This window comes from Leishmania infantum, chromosome 34, assembly GCF_000002875.2.
Source record: "Leishmania infantum JPCM5 genome chromosome 34".
Lineage (NCBI taxonomy): Eukaryota > Euglenozoa > Kinetoplastea > Trypanosomatida > Trypanosomatidae > Leishmania > Leishmania infantum.
This window is the reverse complement of record NC_009418.2, coordinates 814,119-829,609: the sequence shown is the minus strand read 5'-3', so window position 1 is coordinate 829,609 and position 15,491 is coordinate 814,119. Positions and strand designations below refer to the sequence as shown.

General features: G+C 57.8%; 3 protein-coding genes across 3 annotated transcripts; all 3 read left to right on the top strand.

Annotated features, from left to right (window-relative positions):
* Positions 1-3,988: 3,988 nt before the first annotated feature.
* Positions 3,989-8,626, top strand: LINJ_34_1940 (conserved hypothetical protein; the record flags this gene model as incomplete). The annotated part of the gene is made up of 1 exon (XM_001468522.1): positions 3,989-8,626. One exon carries the CDS (start codon positions 3,989-3,991, stop codon positions 8,624-8,626), a length of 4,638 nt encoding a protein of 1,545 aa, XP_001468559.1.
* An 872-nt stretch (positions 8,627-9,498) lies between these two features.
* On the top strand, positions 9,499-11,196 carry LINJ_34_1930 (putative 8-oxoguanine DNA glycosylase; the record flags this gene model as incomplete). Its single annotated transcript, XM_001468521.1, has 1 exon — positions 9,499-11,196. One exon carries the CDS (start codon positions 9,499-9,501, stop codon positions 11,194-11,196), a length of 1,698 nt encoding a protein of 565 aa, XP_001468558.1.
* Positions 11,197-12,474: 1,278 nt separating this feature from the next.
* Positions 12,475-13,950, top strand: LINJ_34_1920 (conserved hypothetical protein; the record flags this gene model as incomplete). Its single annotated transcript, XM_001468520.1, has 1 exon — positions 12,475-13,950. One exon carries the CDS (start codon positions 12,475-12,477, stop codon positions 13,948-13,950), a length of 1,476 nt encoding a protein of 491 aa, XP_001468557.1.
* Positions 13,951-15,491: the final 1,541 nt, after the last annotated feature.

The window sequence follows — 15,491 nt, the reverse complement described above, 5'->3', positions numbered from 1 at the left end:
CACGTCCTAGTTGAATAAAAGGCAAAGAGGAGTAATATACTGAGCGCTTTCCTGTGACTCTTTTCTCCCTTTATGTAGCTGTTTATGTGCGCGTCGTGCCTCTGTTGCGGCTTTCCGTGTTGCCTCTTCGCATTCTATACGGTCGAACGACGACGAAGTAACAGAAAGGACGGTGGAGCGAGGGGAGCATGGCACCGTGAGGTGTTTGACTGAGGCGAAAATTCGCCTCTCTTTGTTGTTTGAATTTTTTTTCGTGTGCTCGCTTCTTTTTCTATTCTTTTTGCTGTCTATACGTGGCATTCTTCGTGGCTGTGGTGCCAACAGTGGTGCATAAGAGGGAATCGAGTAGCAGGATGAGAATTTGCCAACGACAACGCTCTCCGCATCCGAAAAAAAAAACAAAAGACGGCGAACACAAAACGTCAGGGATGAAAGCCGGCGTATGGGGTAACACGTCTCCCTGCCTCCTGCCTCCTGCCTCTTGCCTCTTCCTTCTCTTTTTTTTCTTTTCGGATCTCCCCAACTCTGTTTCTCGCTTTCTGTGCTGACTCTGGCTGCCATGACGATCGCTTCCTTGTTTGTTTTGCTGCTACTCGCTACCACACTTTGACGATATTTTTTTTTCCTTCTATTCGTTTTTTTTTGCCCTCTTGTCCTTGATTTTTCTTTTGTGCCCCTTCCTCTTCTCCCTTCGTCGCTCGTGTAGAACCCCTCATCACGGTAGATGTCGTCTTCTGGGTCACACACGCACACACACAAGAAAGCATACTCTCTCACTCTCAGCGTGTGAGTGTCGCTTTTGCGGTTGTTCCTGCGCCTGTAAAACGCTGCGAGGCTTCTTTCACATGCATGCATTTCATGTCGCCAGCCCCTCCTCCATACCCGCACACTTCCACCGCCACTGCCGTTATGTATGTCGGTGCTCCTCTTTCTTACCGGACTTTCGCCCTTGTTAGGAGCTCTCTTTCTTTTTTGTCGTTTTTCTTCACTTTTTTGTCTACGTTGAAGGATAGGGACACCTCGACGGGGCTTTCCAGTGTTCAGTCCCCTTGACACAGGAAGAGGCCAGAGTGATGCTTACCGCTACGCACGTCGGCGAGGAGGCCCTGCGCGGCGCTGCGTCGGAGCGGCCGGCGGCAGTGCCCACAGCTTGTGCCACCCCTATGATCGGGCAGCGTGTCCGCGCGACTCGAATGTATCCTGCCGCCGGCCTTCAGCACTGCCTCCTGGTGTGGTGGAGGGCCTGAGTGTCACGCCTACTGGACTGCACCAGAGGTGGCGACCGGCGTGATGGGGGAGCGGCTGTGAGGCGACCTGCGACGCGGCGGGTGGGTGTGGGTACAGGTTGAGGCAGGGGGCCGTGCTCTCGCATGACCGCGTCGGCGCATTGCTGCAGCGCGCGCGCCTAGGCCTGCTTCGTGCCGCGCAATGGAGGCCTGCGCCAGGGCGAGGTGGGGTGGAGCTGGACTCACGCTATAGGGCAGATAATATACGCGTCTGAAAAAGAAATTGTATGTAGGTGAATTTTCTTGTCTCAGTGTCTCTTGCCGCTCCCGTCCTTTGTGCTGGTGACTCTCCGCTTCCGCCACTCTTTGTTTTGGCTCGTCTCTGTATAGGTGTTGGCGTGCGCCGGTGAGCGTATGAGTGTCTTCATTGATGTGCATTGGCGCGCTTTTTTCTCTCGTCGTTGGCCTTTTTGCTTGTGTGTATGTGTACTCGCTGGCACGTGAGGCGGGTCGATCCTACATGACGTCCTCTCCCTCTGTCGCCCACGCGCACGCTACCGCACGATACCCCCCCCCACCTACTTCTCGTTGTCGCTGTACCTCAAGCCGTTTTGTGTGCTCTCGTTTTACCTCTTGCGTTGTGGTTCCTCTCCTCCTTTTTTTGTGTGTGTGCGTGTTATCGCCGTTCGCATGTGCTCTCAAAATGTGCGATATATATATATATATAGATTTTTTTATTGCCGTTTTCACGTGCTAATGCGTTGATGTCAGTTTGAAAGCGAGTTGCTATGGCAAAGGGCAGGAGACGTGCTTCTGCTGCGGTGTTGCCCTTTGGGTGGCTGTTGGTTTCGTATGCTGGTGCAGCTCCTGCTGCCTTCTCTTTGTCTAGTTTATTTTCATTGTTGCTCTCTCACCCGAATTTGTGTGTCCCTCTCCGATTTTGTTCTTGTTCGCGCTACTAGAGTAGTGGTGAGAGGGTGCAATGGATGACTCGTTTTTCCCCCTTTTCTCTGTTGCCATGTATGAAGATCTGCGCCCTCCCTTTACTTCTCTCTCTTGTCTTCTTTCTTCCCAGTCCCCTTTTCTTTACATTGCATCTTTTCTTTCTTTACCGGCTGAGCCTCTTCTTTGTTTTCTTTTAAGTGTTGATGTGCTCTATTTTTTTTTTGTGTTGTTGTCCTCCTCCCCTTCCTTTCCCTACCCGTCCCGTGCTCCTGATGCTGCACTCTGTCTCTGTCTCAGCCTTTTGGTGACTCTTTAGCGTACTGCAGTGCCTCTCTCCGTGTAATCCCTCTCTGCCCACCGCTTTTCTGACGCTATCATCTTCGCTTGTTTTCTTCGTTACCTCTGTTCTCGTCCGTCCTTGTATGTGTGTGTGTGCTGTAGTCTTTTTTTTTTCGCTCTATCTACCTTATTTCCTTCTGCCCTTCACAACAATAACCTACCCATCCCTTGCCTACGCACCGACCCTCACACACACACACATACACAAAGGGGAAAGAAAGAGAGGGAAATAAAGCACTAACTTGCACCGCCGCGTTGTATCCCCTCTCCTCCTCCCGCCTTCCTTCTTCCCTTCCTCCCTTCTTTCCTTCTTTCTTACGTCTAGGCGTCTGTGCTGTGGAGCTGCACTCTTTGCTCCTGTGTTTGTGTGTGTGTGTGCTTCTGATTGTTTGGTTGTTACCTTCACGCTTGTCTGCTTACATATGTCTGCCTGTTTGTGTGTGTGTGTGTGTGTGTGGAGGGGGTTTCTAAAAGCTCGATCACTTTCTCTGCTCGTTTTTTTTCGAGGTTTTGATTTTGTCTCGTGCTTGGTCGCTTTTCACTTTGTCCACACGCACACACACACAGACATACACACGCTGTAGGCTCGTATTGCGTCGATTTTCTCCTCCTCGTCGTTCCGAGGGTGCAACTCTGTTCTTTAGTGTCCATCTCCGTGCGCGGTGCACGTATTTTTCGCTGTTGTTTTCTTTCGCCGACAGCGTTTTTGTTGTGTTTTCGTACTTCTTATTGTCCTTCCTGCATTACATGTTTATTAGCTTTCCCTCTCTTGTTTTCTGTCCATCTTCGTCCTGCGCTCCAGTGTCTCTCTCTCCGAGTGGGCCTTCTGTTCCTCTCTGCGGAGTTGTGGGCAACGGTGCTGATGACGCCAAGCAGAAACAAACTGACGTTGACCCTGTCTACTCCCCAGGACAGGTAAAACTGAGAAGCGTATCAGGAATTCCGCGGTGGCAAGTGGCGATGGCGCCGCCTAGAAGTAGGCGGGGGGGGCGCATCTCGGCTTTGCCTGTTTGGCTGGTGCTATGGCTTTGAGCTACCCTAAACGCACACACACGCAGATCTCGCTGTTTTTTTTTTTCCGGCTACCCGCGATGTGTGCGCCCTCTTCCTCTGTCTCTCTCTTTGATGACTCTCCGACCTCCCCATGTGCGCTTGGCTGTGTCTTCCAACCTGCGCCACTGCCGCGTCCTTCCTTCTTCTGTTTTCGTTTTCATCGCTAGGGAATGATCCCACTTGCCCACGTACAGATATTGTGGGCTGCTATTATTCATATATACATACCTATGTGAAAGGGCTAGCGTTCCGTATTGCATCTCTCCGCACCTTCCCATTAGGATAAGCTTCGCGCTCCCCGCAACACGCGGGAAACTCTGTCACCGCTGCCCCATTCAAACACTCCTTCTTTCTCGCTTCCTGCGCTCTCGCGACGCTCACGCCTTTTCTGTTTCGTGCTTCGAGGGCAGGTAGACGAGGGTACAATGAACGCATCATCGTTGTTGCTTACGCCGTCGGCGGTGCCGCGGCAAGAATCGTCCGCAGCATCCTACCTGACCTCCTCGCCGCTGCTGGTCGACGTGGTGCCGTTCGAGGCTTCGCTGCAACGCCTTTTGTATGAGAAGGTTTCGACAGACGAGCAGATGTGCAGCTACTCGGTGCAGCAGGCGTACCGCGGGCTTCTGTACGGTGTCCGTGCAACCACGCTCACGTTGACGGGGGCAGGGATAGGCGCCGCGAATCATGAGCCTGCGTTGGCCCCTTCCAAAGAGGGCGAGACGCATCGCGACGCCGCGTTGTCAGCGGCGACGGCGACGGACGCGTGCGTACTTCGCGGGTGGCAAGCGGTGCTGTATCGCATGGCGCTTGTGGCCACCCGCTCTGCTGCGGACTTGGAGTGTGCCATCTTTTTGAGCACACGCATTCTCTGTGACCCGGCGACGGCCCACGGTCAGGGCAACGAGCGTCCATGCTGCACGCATGAGTGGACGCAAGCGCTACTGCAAGGGCTGCCACTGAGGGGTTTTGTGATGGGCAGCAGCGAGCACAAGGAGCTCGATGACCGATTTGTTCGGCTCGTGCATGCAAACCGACGGTACCAGCTTGGATTTCTTCTCATCCTGTCGAACACGCTTCGCATGTTGGCCACCGGCCACGCCGAGGGCCAGCGACTGTGCGCCGAACACACAGAACTGTTCACAGGCATTGCACAGAGCATGGTGCCGGCTGTTGCGAGCTACGTGGAGGAGTCGATGCGCGAGAGCGCACTGCACGCCGCGAGGAGGACGGATGCGGGCGGCGCCGCCCCGCTGCCGAGCCGGCTGACGGTTGAGCTGAATCACCTCGTCGTGCACTGTGTGTACTGGCTCACCACGGACGTGCTGTTGGCGCACATGGACGCCGAGGCCGACTCATCCGTGGACACCAAAGAGGCAGCACTCAAGTCAAGGAGGCAGAAGAAACGCCCGCCGGTGCTCGATCGTGACCTTCCAGCGTGCCTGTGGGGGTGCGTCACAATGGTCCGCAACGCGCTGCGACGCGGTTTTCGTTGGCTTGCCGAGGAGTTTGACCACCGCGGCCCCCGCACAGCAGCGACGCCGGCAACGGCGCTGCTGTCAGCTGTCTCGAAGCAGCTCGAGGACGTCTTCACAGATGTGGTCAAACACCAGGAACTGCTGCAGTACTCGCTCCTCAACGCGACGCGCGAGTTCAACGGGGCTTCATCGCACAACGCACAGAGTCTGACGGAGATGGTATGGGCCCACACGCTGCAGATGTGCTTCCTTGTTCGCAACTTGACTGGTGTGTGGGTCGCCGTGCATGGAGGCCTGGGCGTGCCGACGACGTCGGCAGGTTTGGTTCTGCCAGCGTACAGGGACGTTTTGATGTTCATGGCCAGCGCCCTTCTGCGCGTGCCCACCCTGCACGATGCGAAGGAGAACGAGCGGACAACCTTCATGGCGACCGATGCGGCTTTAAGTGCGTGCCTCGCGCTCGTCGCAGCCGCACCCACCACAACGCTGCAGGCGGAGTTGTGGGCCACAGACAGCGGTGTGACACAACAGATCCACGCTCTTCTGGTACAGCGGGCGTTGCGGTACCGCAATGAGCGAGTGCTTCGGTTAGCCTCACTGCTTTCGCGCGCCGTGCTAGACGCGGCGGTGCGAAGCGGCGCTCTCGCTGGCTTCGCCGCGGACTCGTCCGACCAGCTGCTAGAGCTACTCGAGAGCGAGGACGACGCCGCGTCGCGGTGCGTTGGTGAGCTGCTGTGCGTGTCTATTCTTGAGCACCCATACCGTCTTATCCCGGCGCTGTTTCGTATGCTGGAGCACGGTAGCACGGCCACGCGGCGACATGTGCTGGAGGTGCTGTGTAACCTACCGGACCTCGTCTCGGAGCAGCGCGCCGCGGAGGAGGACACAGCGGAGGAACGTCCCTCGCGCTCCAGCGCGCCGGATACCGTGGCGCCGTGGTTTGGTGGCCATTCGAAGTCTGTAGGCGCACGCCGACGCCACGTACTCAGACTCCTTGCGGAGAACCTGTTGCTGCGGCTGCCGGACGAGGAGCTGTGCGTGCGGCTGCTGAGCTCGTCCTTGTTTGCCAAGGTGCACCCGGACGACGTGCTGCTCCCGCTCTTGCACCTCTGTGTGCAAAGAGATGACACGGGACGGAAGCAAAGCGCCGCGCTGTCGGCGTTGACCTCCGTTGTCACCGCACACACGGACACAGCGGAGACGTACCTCCTGCTGTTGCAATGCGGGTATCAGTGCCAGTCCGCGGCGAACGGCGGCACCCTCAGCGCTGTAGTCGCGCCTGGAGGGATCAAGAGGAATACCGACGGTGTAGACAGCGAGCAGAACCCTACTATGGTGCGGCGACCGACTCCGCAGACGCCAGGCGACATTCTATCACAGGCCCTCCTCTACTCAGCTGATGGTATTGCTGGATCGGCGCACGACTTGTCCTCAACACCGGCTGCCCTGCCGACCACAGCGGCCGAGATGGACCCATCATCTTCTGAAGCGCGCGCCGGCAACTGGCGTCGCAAGGAAGCGCAGTTGCAGACGGCGCTTCTGACGCTCACAGATCGGTGGGTGCGGGCGGCGGCAGCGAGCTGGACGTACGCTTGTCATTCCCTTCCTCTCCTTCAGTTTCTGGCCCGTCAAGCGAACCGCGGAGCGGGTGACGGCACAGCTGATTATGCCAGCGACTCTGGTGCCCCTGTCGTAGAGTGGGTGCAGTGGGCCATGAAGTACATGGTGCGGCTTACCGCCTCGCTTACCGGCCTCGTCAACGATGACCTCTCGCCAGCTGCCCAGGCTCGCTTAAACAAGATGCACCTTCGAGCCATCTGGGACACGTTCTTTGCACGTGCGTCGGCCACGGAAGGACCGCCTGATGACAGGTGGGCGCGCATTGCTTGCCGTGCAGGGGGCACCGGCAGCGGGGCCGACGCAGGCGCGTCGGCGCGCCTGCACGCACTGCTGCTGCCGCTCCTGTGCTTACGCAGTTGTGCCCCCAAAACATTCGCCGTTGCAGACGCGACATTCGTGACGGATGCAGTGGATTCACCTGAGGAGGAGGACGACGACGATGACGTTGCCACTATTGTGCGCCGACTGTGGCGAGTCCTCTGGCGCGGCGTCACAATGGAGGCGAAGTCGGATGCGACGATTTTTGCCGCGTACCCGGAAATTCAGCGGGTTGCGTTGGAAGTGGTGTGCCGCTTTCCGGCGAGGCTCTTCTTCCACGCGTGGACGCGGTGGACAGCGGCACAGGCAAAAGACAATGAGCCCTCCAACGCCTCGAACTCGCCGGGTGGCGAGCTGTCGTCGTCGAGGCTGTTTGCGTATCGGGTGTATCTCTTCGGCGTGTCATCGTACCTTGCCGCTGCGAGTGTGCAGACAGCGTCGCGGCACAGCGACCCATCGGCATCGACGGCGGCGCCTCTTTCAGCAGATCACGGCAGTTACTTGGCCAGTGACTTGCAGGTTGTCCTAGAGTACCGCGCCACGCTGGAGCGACTGTTGACTGTCACGTTGCCCCAATGGCTGATGGAAGAGGAAGGGGACATATCTGTCAACTTGTCATCGTCGCAGCAGGGGAACTCAGTGGGAGAAGCCGGCGAAGCGGGGCCAGGGATACCTATCAACCAGGGCTCGAGCGAAAAGGCGGAGGCCATGAAACAGCGACTGTGCGTCGCCGCTATCGATGCTGCAGCCGTCGTCGGCGTTGTGACGCTATCCAAAACCGACGGTTTTCCAACGTCATCTTCTCTACCGACTTCCGGCAACGGTTACACCTCCGCTCTCTACGCCTTGTGCAACAGCCTCCTTGAGACGCCGCTGACAGGGTTGGCGAAGGCGTACAGAGACGCCGAGAAGCGCGAGACGTCGGAGGAGCTGCCGAGGTACGACGACGCTGGCAGTGAAACCGATTGGGCCCGGCAGCTGGCGCGTTTCCAGCTATGCATCCGCGTTCATCAGTGCGTGCTGAACGCCATCTCTCTTCACCCCGCCCATGCGAAGGGTCTGCTGCTGTGTTGGTTTCGCGGCTTCCTCCGCCCGATTGTGGAGCTGTCGAACGCTGCTTGCAGAAGTGTGGTGGGGAGAGAACGGCACGAGTGTCGTGCAGCCGTGGACGCATGCAGTGTCATTTTTCAGGCTGTTCTGATGGCGCGCAAGATCGGCAGCCCCACTGCCCCTGCCTTGACCAACTCGGCAGAAGACAAGTCGTCGGCCTCGTCGTCTCTCCTTTTCCGGCTTGCGTGGGAGGAGAGGGAGGCGCTGGTGAGCTTTTCCCTCGGATGCGTGCGGTTTACGGCGTCGGCAGCGGTGCAAATCGTCGGCGTCCGCCTCCTCTCTGCGGTCCTTGTCGCTGCTCCCGAGCTCTTCCTGAGCATGGACGGAATGAACACGCAGATGGTCACGTCGACGCCTTCCACCCGTATGGGCTTTTCATCTTCACCCTGGTGCGCGCTCGAAGATGGGCAGCGGCTTCTGAGCTCCGCCGCGTCTGCGCTGCAGCCCATCGCCCTCATGCACCCCGATCGCCCCACCCGCGTTCTGGCTGATGAGGTGTTGCGAATGCTGGAGAAAGCGGCAACGGCGAGCGGCACGTGATCACCTGGACACGAGCGTGAAGGAGGAGGTGGACTCGAGGGCTCGCACGTGCCATTGACCCCTTCGCACCACCACCCTCTCTGCGCGGCGGAGGTGATGCCTGCAACAGAGCTGCTTTAGCACTGCCAAAAAAAAAAAGAATCGTAATTCACACTAGCACTCATATATTCACAAACAAAAACGTGGCATCGGCGTCTGGATGACGTGCGGCTCTCTCGAGTACGGGGGCGCAAAAGAAGCGCCAGAACGCCGAGTTTGTTTATTGACTGAACATCACGCGCAAAGGCTGAACAGCAACAACCAAAGGTGTATGTGCGTGGGGGAGGGGGCGGGCGGGCGGGCAGGCTTCCTACAGCGCACGTTGTAGAATGGCGGCACTGGCAGAATGGCTGAGCGAATCCAAAAATTTCAACGACGCTTTCTTCTTGTGCTCGAATGAGTGCTTGCTGTTCCTCCTCCTGCGTCGCCAACGTTTCCCGCCTACTCCACCTTCCCCTCTATCGACTCGCTTGTGAAAGCAGTTTCGATTCCAAATTGCATTCTCTAAGTGCGCGTGGGTTGGCGTGTGCGCGGCCGCACGCCCCCTCTCTTGTTGTGCATCGTACCACTTCTCGATTCCACCCTTTTCCTTGTCTTTTTGTGTTGCGTGCTTGCGCTCTTTCACGTCTTCTCTCGACGGCATCGCTTCCGCTATCGTCGCGAGGTGAAGCGTCGCGTAGGGAGCAGCACTGAGAGGCCGCGGAGGCACTTTCCGCGTGCTTGCGCTTTGTTGTTCCTCCGCGTTGCGCTGCGGAGGGCGCTGCCACGCTCAATTTTTTTTTTTGCTGCTCCTCTGTTTTGCATGCTTTTGCGCACGGATAAGGATGCCACCGATGACGACGTCGAGTATGGCTGCTCGCCACTCGTGGCGGGTGCTGACGTCGTCTCTCAAAGCCAAGGTGAGCCTTCAGATGACACTTTGCGGTGGCCAGTGCTTTCACTGGTACCGAACGCCGCGCGGCACATTTGTCGGTGCCATTGGCGACGGCGTCTTTGAGCTGCGCGAGGTACAGTGCAGTGCAAAGCTGAAAAAACAAGAACTGCAAAGGACCGCGCCACATCCGCCGGTGCCGGCACGGGCGAGGCGGCGGCACGCGGCGAGCGCTCCTGCTTCCACCTTGGAGGCTGCCGTGGGCGAGAGCGACTGTTGCCCATGCTGCTGGATAGAGTACCGGCGATTATGGCCGCTAGCTCAACCAGTTCGCCTAAGTGGCAAGGGTCGCACGAGCCCACTCTCATCATCATTGCGGCACACAGGTGCATCATCAGCACCCGCCGTATGGGAGAGCGACGAAGAGATGCTAAGTCGCTATCTCTCTCTCGATGTCGATCTTGACCAGCTATGGCAGGAGTGGACCGACTCGCCAGAGACTCGCAAGCATCCCCTTGTGGAATACCTCGTCGGCAATCGCCTTCACCGAGAATTCCTGCGCAGCGGTCACGGCCAGCGTGTTTGCGAGCACGACGAAGCACAGGCAAATCTGTACATCCCCATCCGCCATGTCCGGCAGGATTTGCACTCGTGCCTTTTCTCCTTCCTGTGCTCGCAGAACAACAACGTCACGCGCATCACAGGCATGATCTACGCACTCTCCCGCACCTACGGCGACCACCTATGTGACGTCCAACTCGCCACTGGTGAGGTGCAAGAGCCGCGGAAGTCGGCTGCTGATACGCGGTCCAAGGTACCACAAACGCAATTCCAATCGGACGCCGCTGCCACCAGGAGAGACGCCATTGCATCTCCGTCACTGAGGTCGCACAGTTCAAGCACCAACTCTCCGGAATGGCTTTCGGTGTACAGCTTCCCCTCACTCGAGCAGCTGGCAGCTGCCACGGAGGACACGCTGCGCAGCCTCGGCTTCGGCTACCGTAGCAAGTACATTGTGGAGGCTGTCAGCTTTATCCGGACACAGTTGCCTCCGCAAGCGCTCCAGGACAAAAAGGCGGTGAAAGGGAAGATGCACTCCCCTCCACACCTAATACAGCAACACGGGGCGTGCTATCGAAACGGCTTCTACTCTGCTGTGCTAAGCCACCACAACTACCACCACCAGCATCAACGGGATATGCTGCTTCTCCTGCCGGGCGTGGGGCGCAAAGTGGCAGACTGCGTGGCGCTCTTCGCGCTCAACCGCACCCACATTGTTCCCGTGGACACGCACATGGCACAAGTTGCGGTGGAGTACCTTGCCGCCCCAAGCGCCGCGGCGGCGGTGGGTCGTAAGCGTTCTCGTCCAGGGTGTCTGTTGTCCGAGGAGGAAGCCCAGTCACCGGATAATCTGCTGCTGGAGTGGAGGAAGCAGGCGGAGGCTCTTAAGGTGAAGAAAGGCGCGTCGCCAGCGACCGTGAAGGCGATAGAGGAAGGCAGAAGCTCTGCAGCGTCGCTGCTGCGTGCCTCACGAAAAACGCCTGTCCCGCCCTTGTACGAGCGGCATCATAACGTCATTCAGGACGCCTTCTGGAAGCTGTTTGGCAACTACGCTGGGTGGGCCCACAGCATTCTCTTCTACTACCGCCTGCGCAAATGAGACACCGCACGAAAGCAGAGAGAACTCAACGAGGCGTGTGCTGGTCTTCTCTTTTCCCGGTTTGTCTGCGCTCCCCAACATCATCACAGAACCCTATCATTGCGATTGATTCCAAATATATCGAGAAGGACTACGAAAAGGGAACCCTATTCTAATCTCGTGCACCCATCTGTGCCGACACAGATGCGATTCGCCGGCGCGCCGCCGCTGTCGCGAACATCGCGGCTGAGGCGAAGGCGGCACCGACTAATCTTGCTAGGACTGTCTGCCGTCAGATGACGTCGAGACAAGCATCACCCCCTCCCCCCCTCTCCATCGGCTCGCGCATTATAGACGCCGCTGTCGCCGACGCCGTTGGCGAAAGAGTTGTCCATGGCCACACCATCCGCAATTGGCGCGTCCGAAGAGCCGTGGCAGCATGCGGTAATCACGGAGCGACTCCTTTTCCGCGCATCGGTCAGCCTCTCATCCGGCAACTCCTGTTTCTGTTGATGTGGTCTTTCACTGCGAGACTCGGGAGCATGGGAGGGCGAGGGGCTCAGGGTGAGGAACGTGGCGCTGCTGAGCGCGGCTGCATTCACACTTATCCGGTGGGTCTCGACCTACAGGAGAATCAGGGTCACATATATTCAAGGCCCTCTTAGTCGCATCCGATGAAGAGCAGCTGCCGATGGCGCGCGGCCCCGCCGTTGTTCATGGCGATAAATGCGAGTAACACGCCCAACTGCAGGCATGCGTGAAGCTCGGTGAAACCGGCCACGATGTTGAAGCTCGCACACTACAAGCAGCAGCACACAGGCAGACCCTTTGTGCGCTTGATTGCGCTGATGATGCGCATGATGCGCGTGACGGAAACGTTGATGCGAAGAGGAGTGCTCCCTACTTTGAGATTGCTAGCAACGCGGTCTTTTTTTTTTTCGGTGGTAGTGGTGGGATGGAGGAGGAGAAAATTCTGTTGGGAAAGACATGCCATCAACCTCGACAATACGAATGCAGCCAGCCTTCATCTTTCCATTCTGTGCCCACTTCTGTTTCTTAGCATACTGCTTCTGCAGGCGTCGCAATACAAGGCGACAACCAAATCATAGAAGCACCCCCTCCCTAGATTGTCTGCCCGCGATTGGGTCCCAGCAACGCGAAGGCACGCCTATACACTGCAACGGCACTCACTCACGCGGAGTCGGTAGGTGCGCTGAGAGCTCATAATTTTTCTCTCACCGTCACTCTTCCGCCTGCCCTCGTTTCCTGCAGAGCACGTCGGCTGAAAGTGGCGCGCTGATGGCGGCAAATTCGCAGTCTAGCGCCGTGGATCTGCTGCGCTTTCTTGCGATCTCGCTCGCCGTGCACGCCGACGCCATCTGCTGCGCCGTAGACGACGTCGAGGCCGCCATTGTAGAGTTGTCCACAAATGATGAGCTTCTTGAAGCCCTCGAAAATGAGTTGGCCGCCTTGCTCGATAGGCAGCGGCGACTGCACGTGACCCGCTCCATGATTGCCCTCTCGCAGGATGAGCGGCGCCGTGGCATGGAGCTGCGACGATGTTGGCGACCGTCGACGCAGCAGCACGGCAACAAGCGAATTCAAACGTCCCGCACACCATCGAGCAGATCGGCATCCCTGAAGCGCGGCACACCTCGTCATCCAGGCGAGGCGTTGTCCATGGATCTGTCCGCAGATGAACCTCAGCAGGAGTATGGAGCGTCGGCGGTGCCGACACGGGGGCTTTCCACGGCTACATCATCGACTGCGCCGTGCACGGAGTCCGACGCGGACTCGGTGGACGCGCAAGTCGAGCGGCTCAAAGCGAGGATCATGCATCTCGACCGCTACTCGCTGCGCGGCAAGCTCCTCCACCTAGAAAGCCAGAAAAACGCGGTCAAAGAGATCGACCTTGAAGAACTGGTGGCAAGGGTGGTGGACCCTTTCGAGTTCCCAGCCTCCGTGCGAGCTCTTTGGTGCAGTGCCGCATCCCCGCGCTCCACCGGCTCTCAGGCAAGCTCCTGTGCACCGTTGACAGGAGCCTCTCATCGCCGCTCGCGCTCTGGGGATATCACTCTTGCCCAGCACGCAACGGGTAAGGGTGGTGTGGTGAACCACACAAACATAGACCTGCTACTGGCGCGGGCATGCCAGCGGCTCTCTGGACGTGCCGCTGACGCATTAGAGGCGCTGGCGTCGACGAACGTCTCTGAGGCGAGCGCAGCAGCGCATCTGCTGGGATGCATGGTGTACGCTGCCGAGTTGGACTCCAGCGGGAGCACCGACCTTGCGGCAGTGCAGCAGCTGCAGACGATGCCGCGAGATACTCTCTCCCATCTCTATGACCAGTGCGTGCGCAACAGTGTTTGCGAGGCCAAGCTGGACGGCCGCTGCTTCGGCGTTCGCGGCACCGTGCTGGCAGCCCAGGATTTCAACGCCCTCCCTGCGGAGTGGGCCACATCGCAGTCGCTCAGTCACGTGCCGCTAGATGAGATCCTACCCCCCGTTCGGCATTTGTTATCGCCTCGCTTCAGCTTCGCGGATGTGGCGGAGCTGAAGCAGCTACAGGAGAAGCGGGTGACCTTGCAGGAGAAGCTTGTGAAGCTCCTGGTGGATGGGCAGGAAAAGGATGCGGAGCTGCTGCGAGACATTGCCGGGAGTCAGCGCGACCGCGCGGTCGCAGCGGCACGTCTGGCGGTGGCCGAGATGTCCCCCGCCTCAACATCGGCGCACGCGTGGAAGACAATGGTCCTGGTGCGTGATGATGAGCGCTGACAGCCTCTCGACGGTGGATCGTAATAGCGCCTTTGCGGACACACTTGTGCTTGCCGAGGATGGGGTTTCTGCCTGCGGGGCGCTGGTGCGCCCCACCTGCACTGTGCGTCTCTTTCCGTATTCGTATTATGATTTGTTCTCCGTTTTTCGGGCAGGCATCATGGTGCTTTTCAGGGCGATAGCGGGAATTCCGACACGCACTGCGTGTGGCCTACAGACTGCCGTTTGGTCGGTTTTGTTGTTCTTCCTACTTCTGGCTGGCTTTGTCATTGAGGATAACGTCGCGTGTGCAAAACTATTCCCCTCTTCCCTCTCCTCGTCGCATCGCCACCATCCACAGTGGATGAGCATACCTGGATAGTGCCAAACAAAATCTACCTCATCAGCGTCAGAAGAAGTTGGTGTTAGGGAACGCATAGCACCAGGATTGAGCGAGGAGAAGCGCGCGTGGAGGGGTTCGCATTTGGTGGTGCCTCGCCGCGCATGCACCAATGAGTGCGCAGGTCGTTTCTCGAGGCGATTCGCATAGACTCTCCCCAGATCAAGCGTCCTAACGGCGCTTGCTTTCCTGTGCTGCAGCAGCAGCCTATGCTGCACCCAGCGTATGCTACTCGCACTCCTTGGCATCTTTGTCTATGTCACATATGCTTCAGCGCAACTGCCTCTTCTCGCGCTTCTTTCGTCGCACTGTCGCTTCTCCCCTCTTTCCGCTCTGCTGCCGATACTCTGTGCGCGCACCGTCTTTGTCCGTCACAGTCGGATCACAACCCCTTTACTTGTGTTTTTTTTTTTGATTTTCTTCTATTGGTGCGTGAATTTGTGCTTCCTTTGTATTCACAAACTGCGTGCCAGCAACTCGTCTCCCCTCACGCATTCCCACACATCGGCTTACATAGTTGCATCCTACCTCTCACCTCCGCGGCTGCTGCTTTATTATTATTATTATTTGTTTCACGCCTTTTCGCTTGTTGTTCTTTTCCTCTTGGTATACCATTCACTCCAGACACGCTCCTCTACCTGCGCACGTGCCATCTCGCCCGGTCTCTCGCTCTCGCTCCCCTTGCTCGATTTTTTTTTTTGCAAAGAAGAAGAAAGGGAGCCCAGCGCAGTGTACGAGGAAGTCGAGAAAGGAACGCAACAAAAGAAGCAAAAGAACGGCACAGACACGCGTGCCAACGCGCACGGACGCCAGAGTCGGCAAGAAAATCAGCGATCGTGCTGTCACGGTACCACTAAAGGCGACATTCGAGAGATACGGCTCTGTTCTCTGTTCCTTTCTCACCCGTGAAGACGACGACCTGAACGCGTAACCGACAGAGCCAAGCGCGCACGTGGTGCCACTGTCTGTGCTGCATCTCTTTGCGGCGACTAGGACAGTGGTAGCGTGTGTGTGTCTGTATCGAGGCATTGTCGCGCCCCTTCCCCTCCCTCACAAAAGGAACGAAAAATACGCATCTCAGGAAGAGGGTGTTGATGAAAGCTACGCTTACTCTTTTATTTTGCCTTTGACGCACATCCGCGGCTCACTTGCTGCACCGACT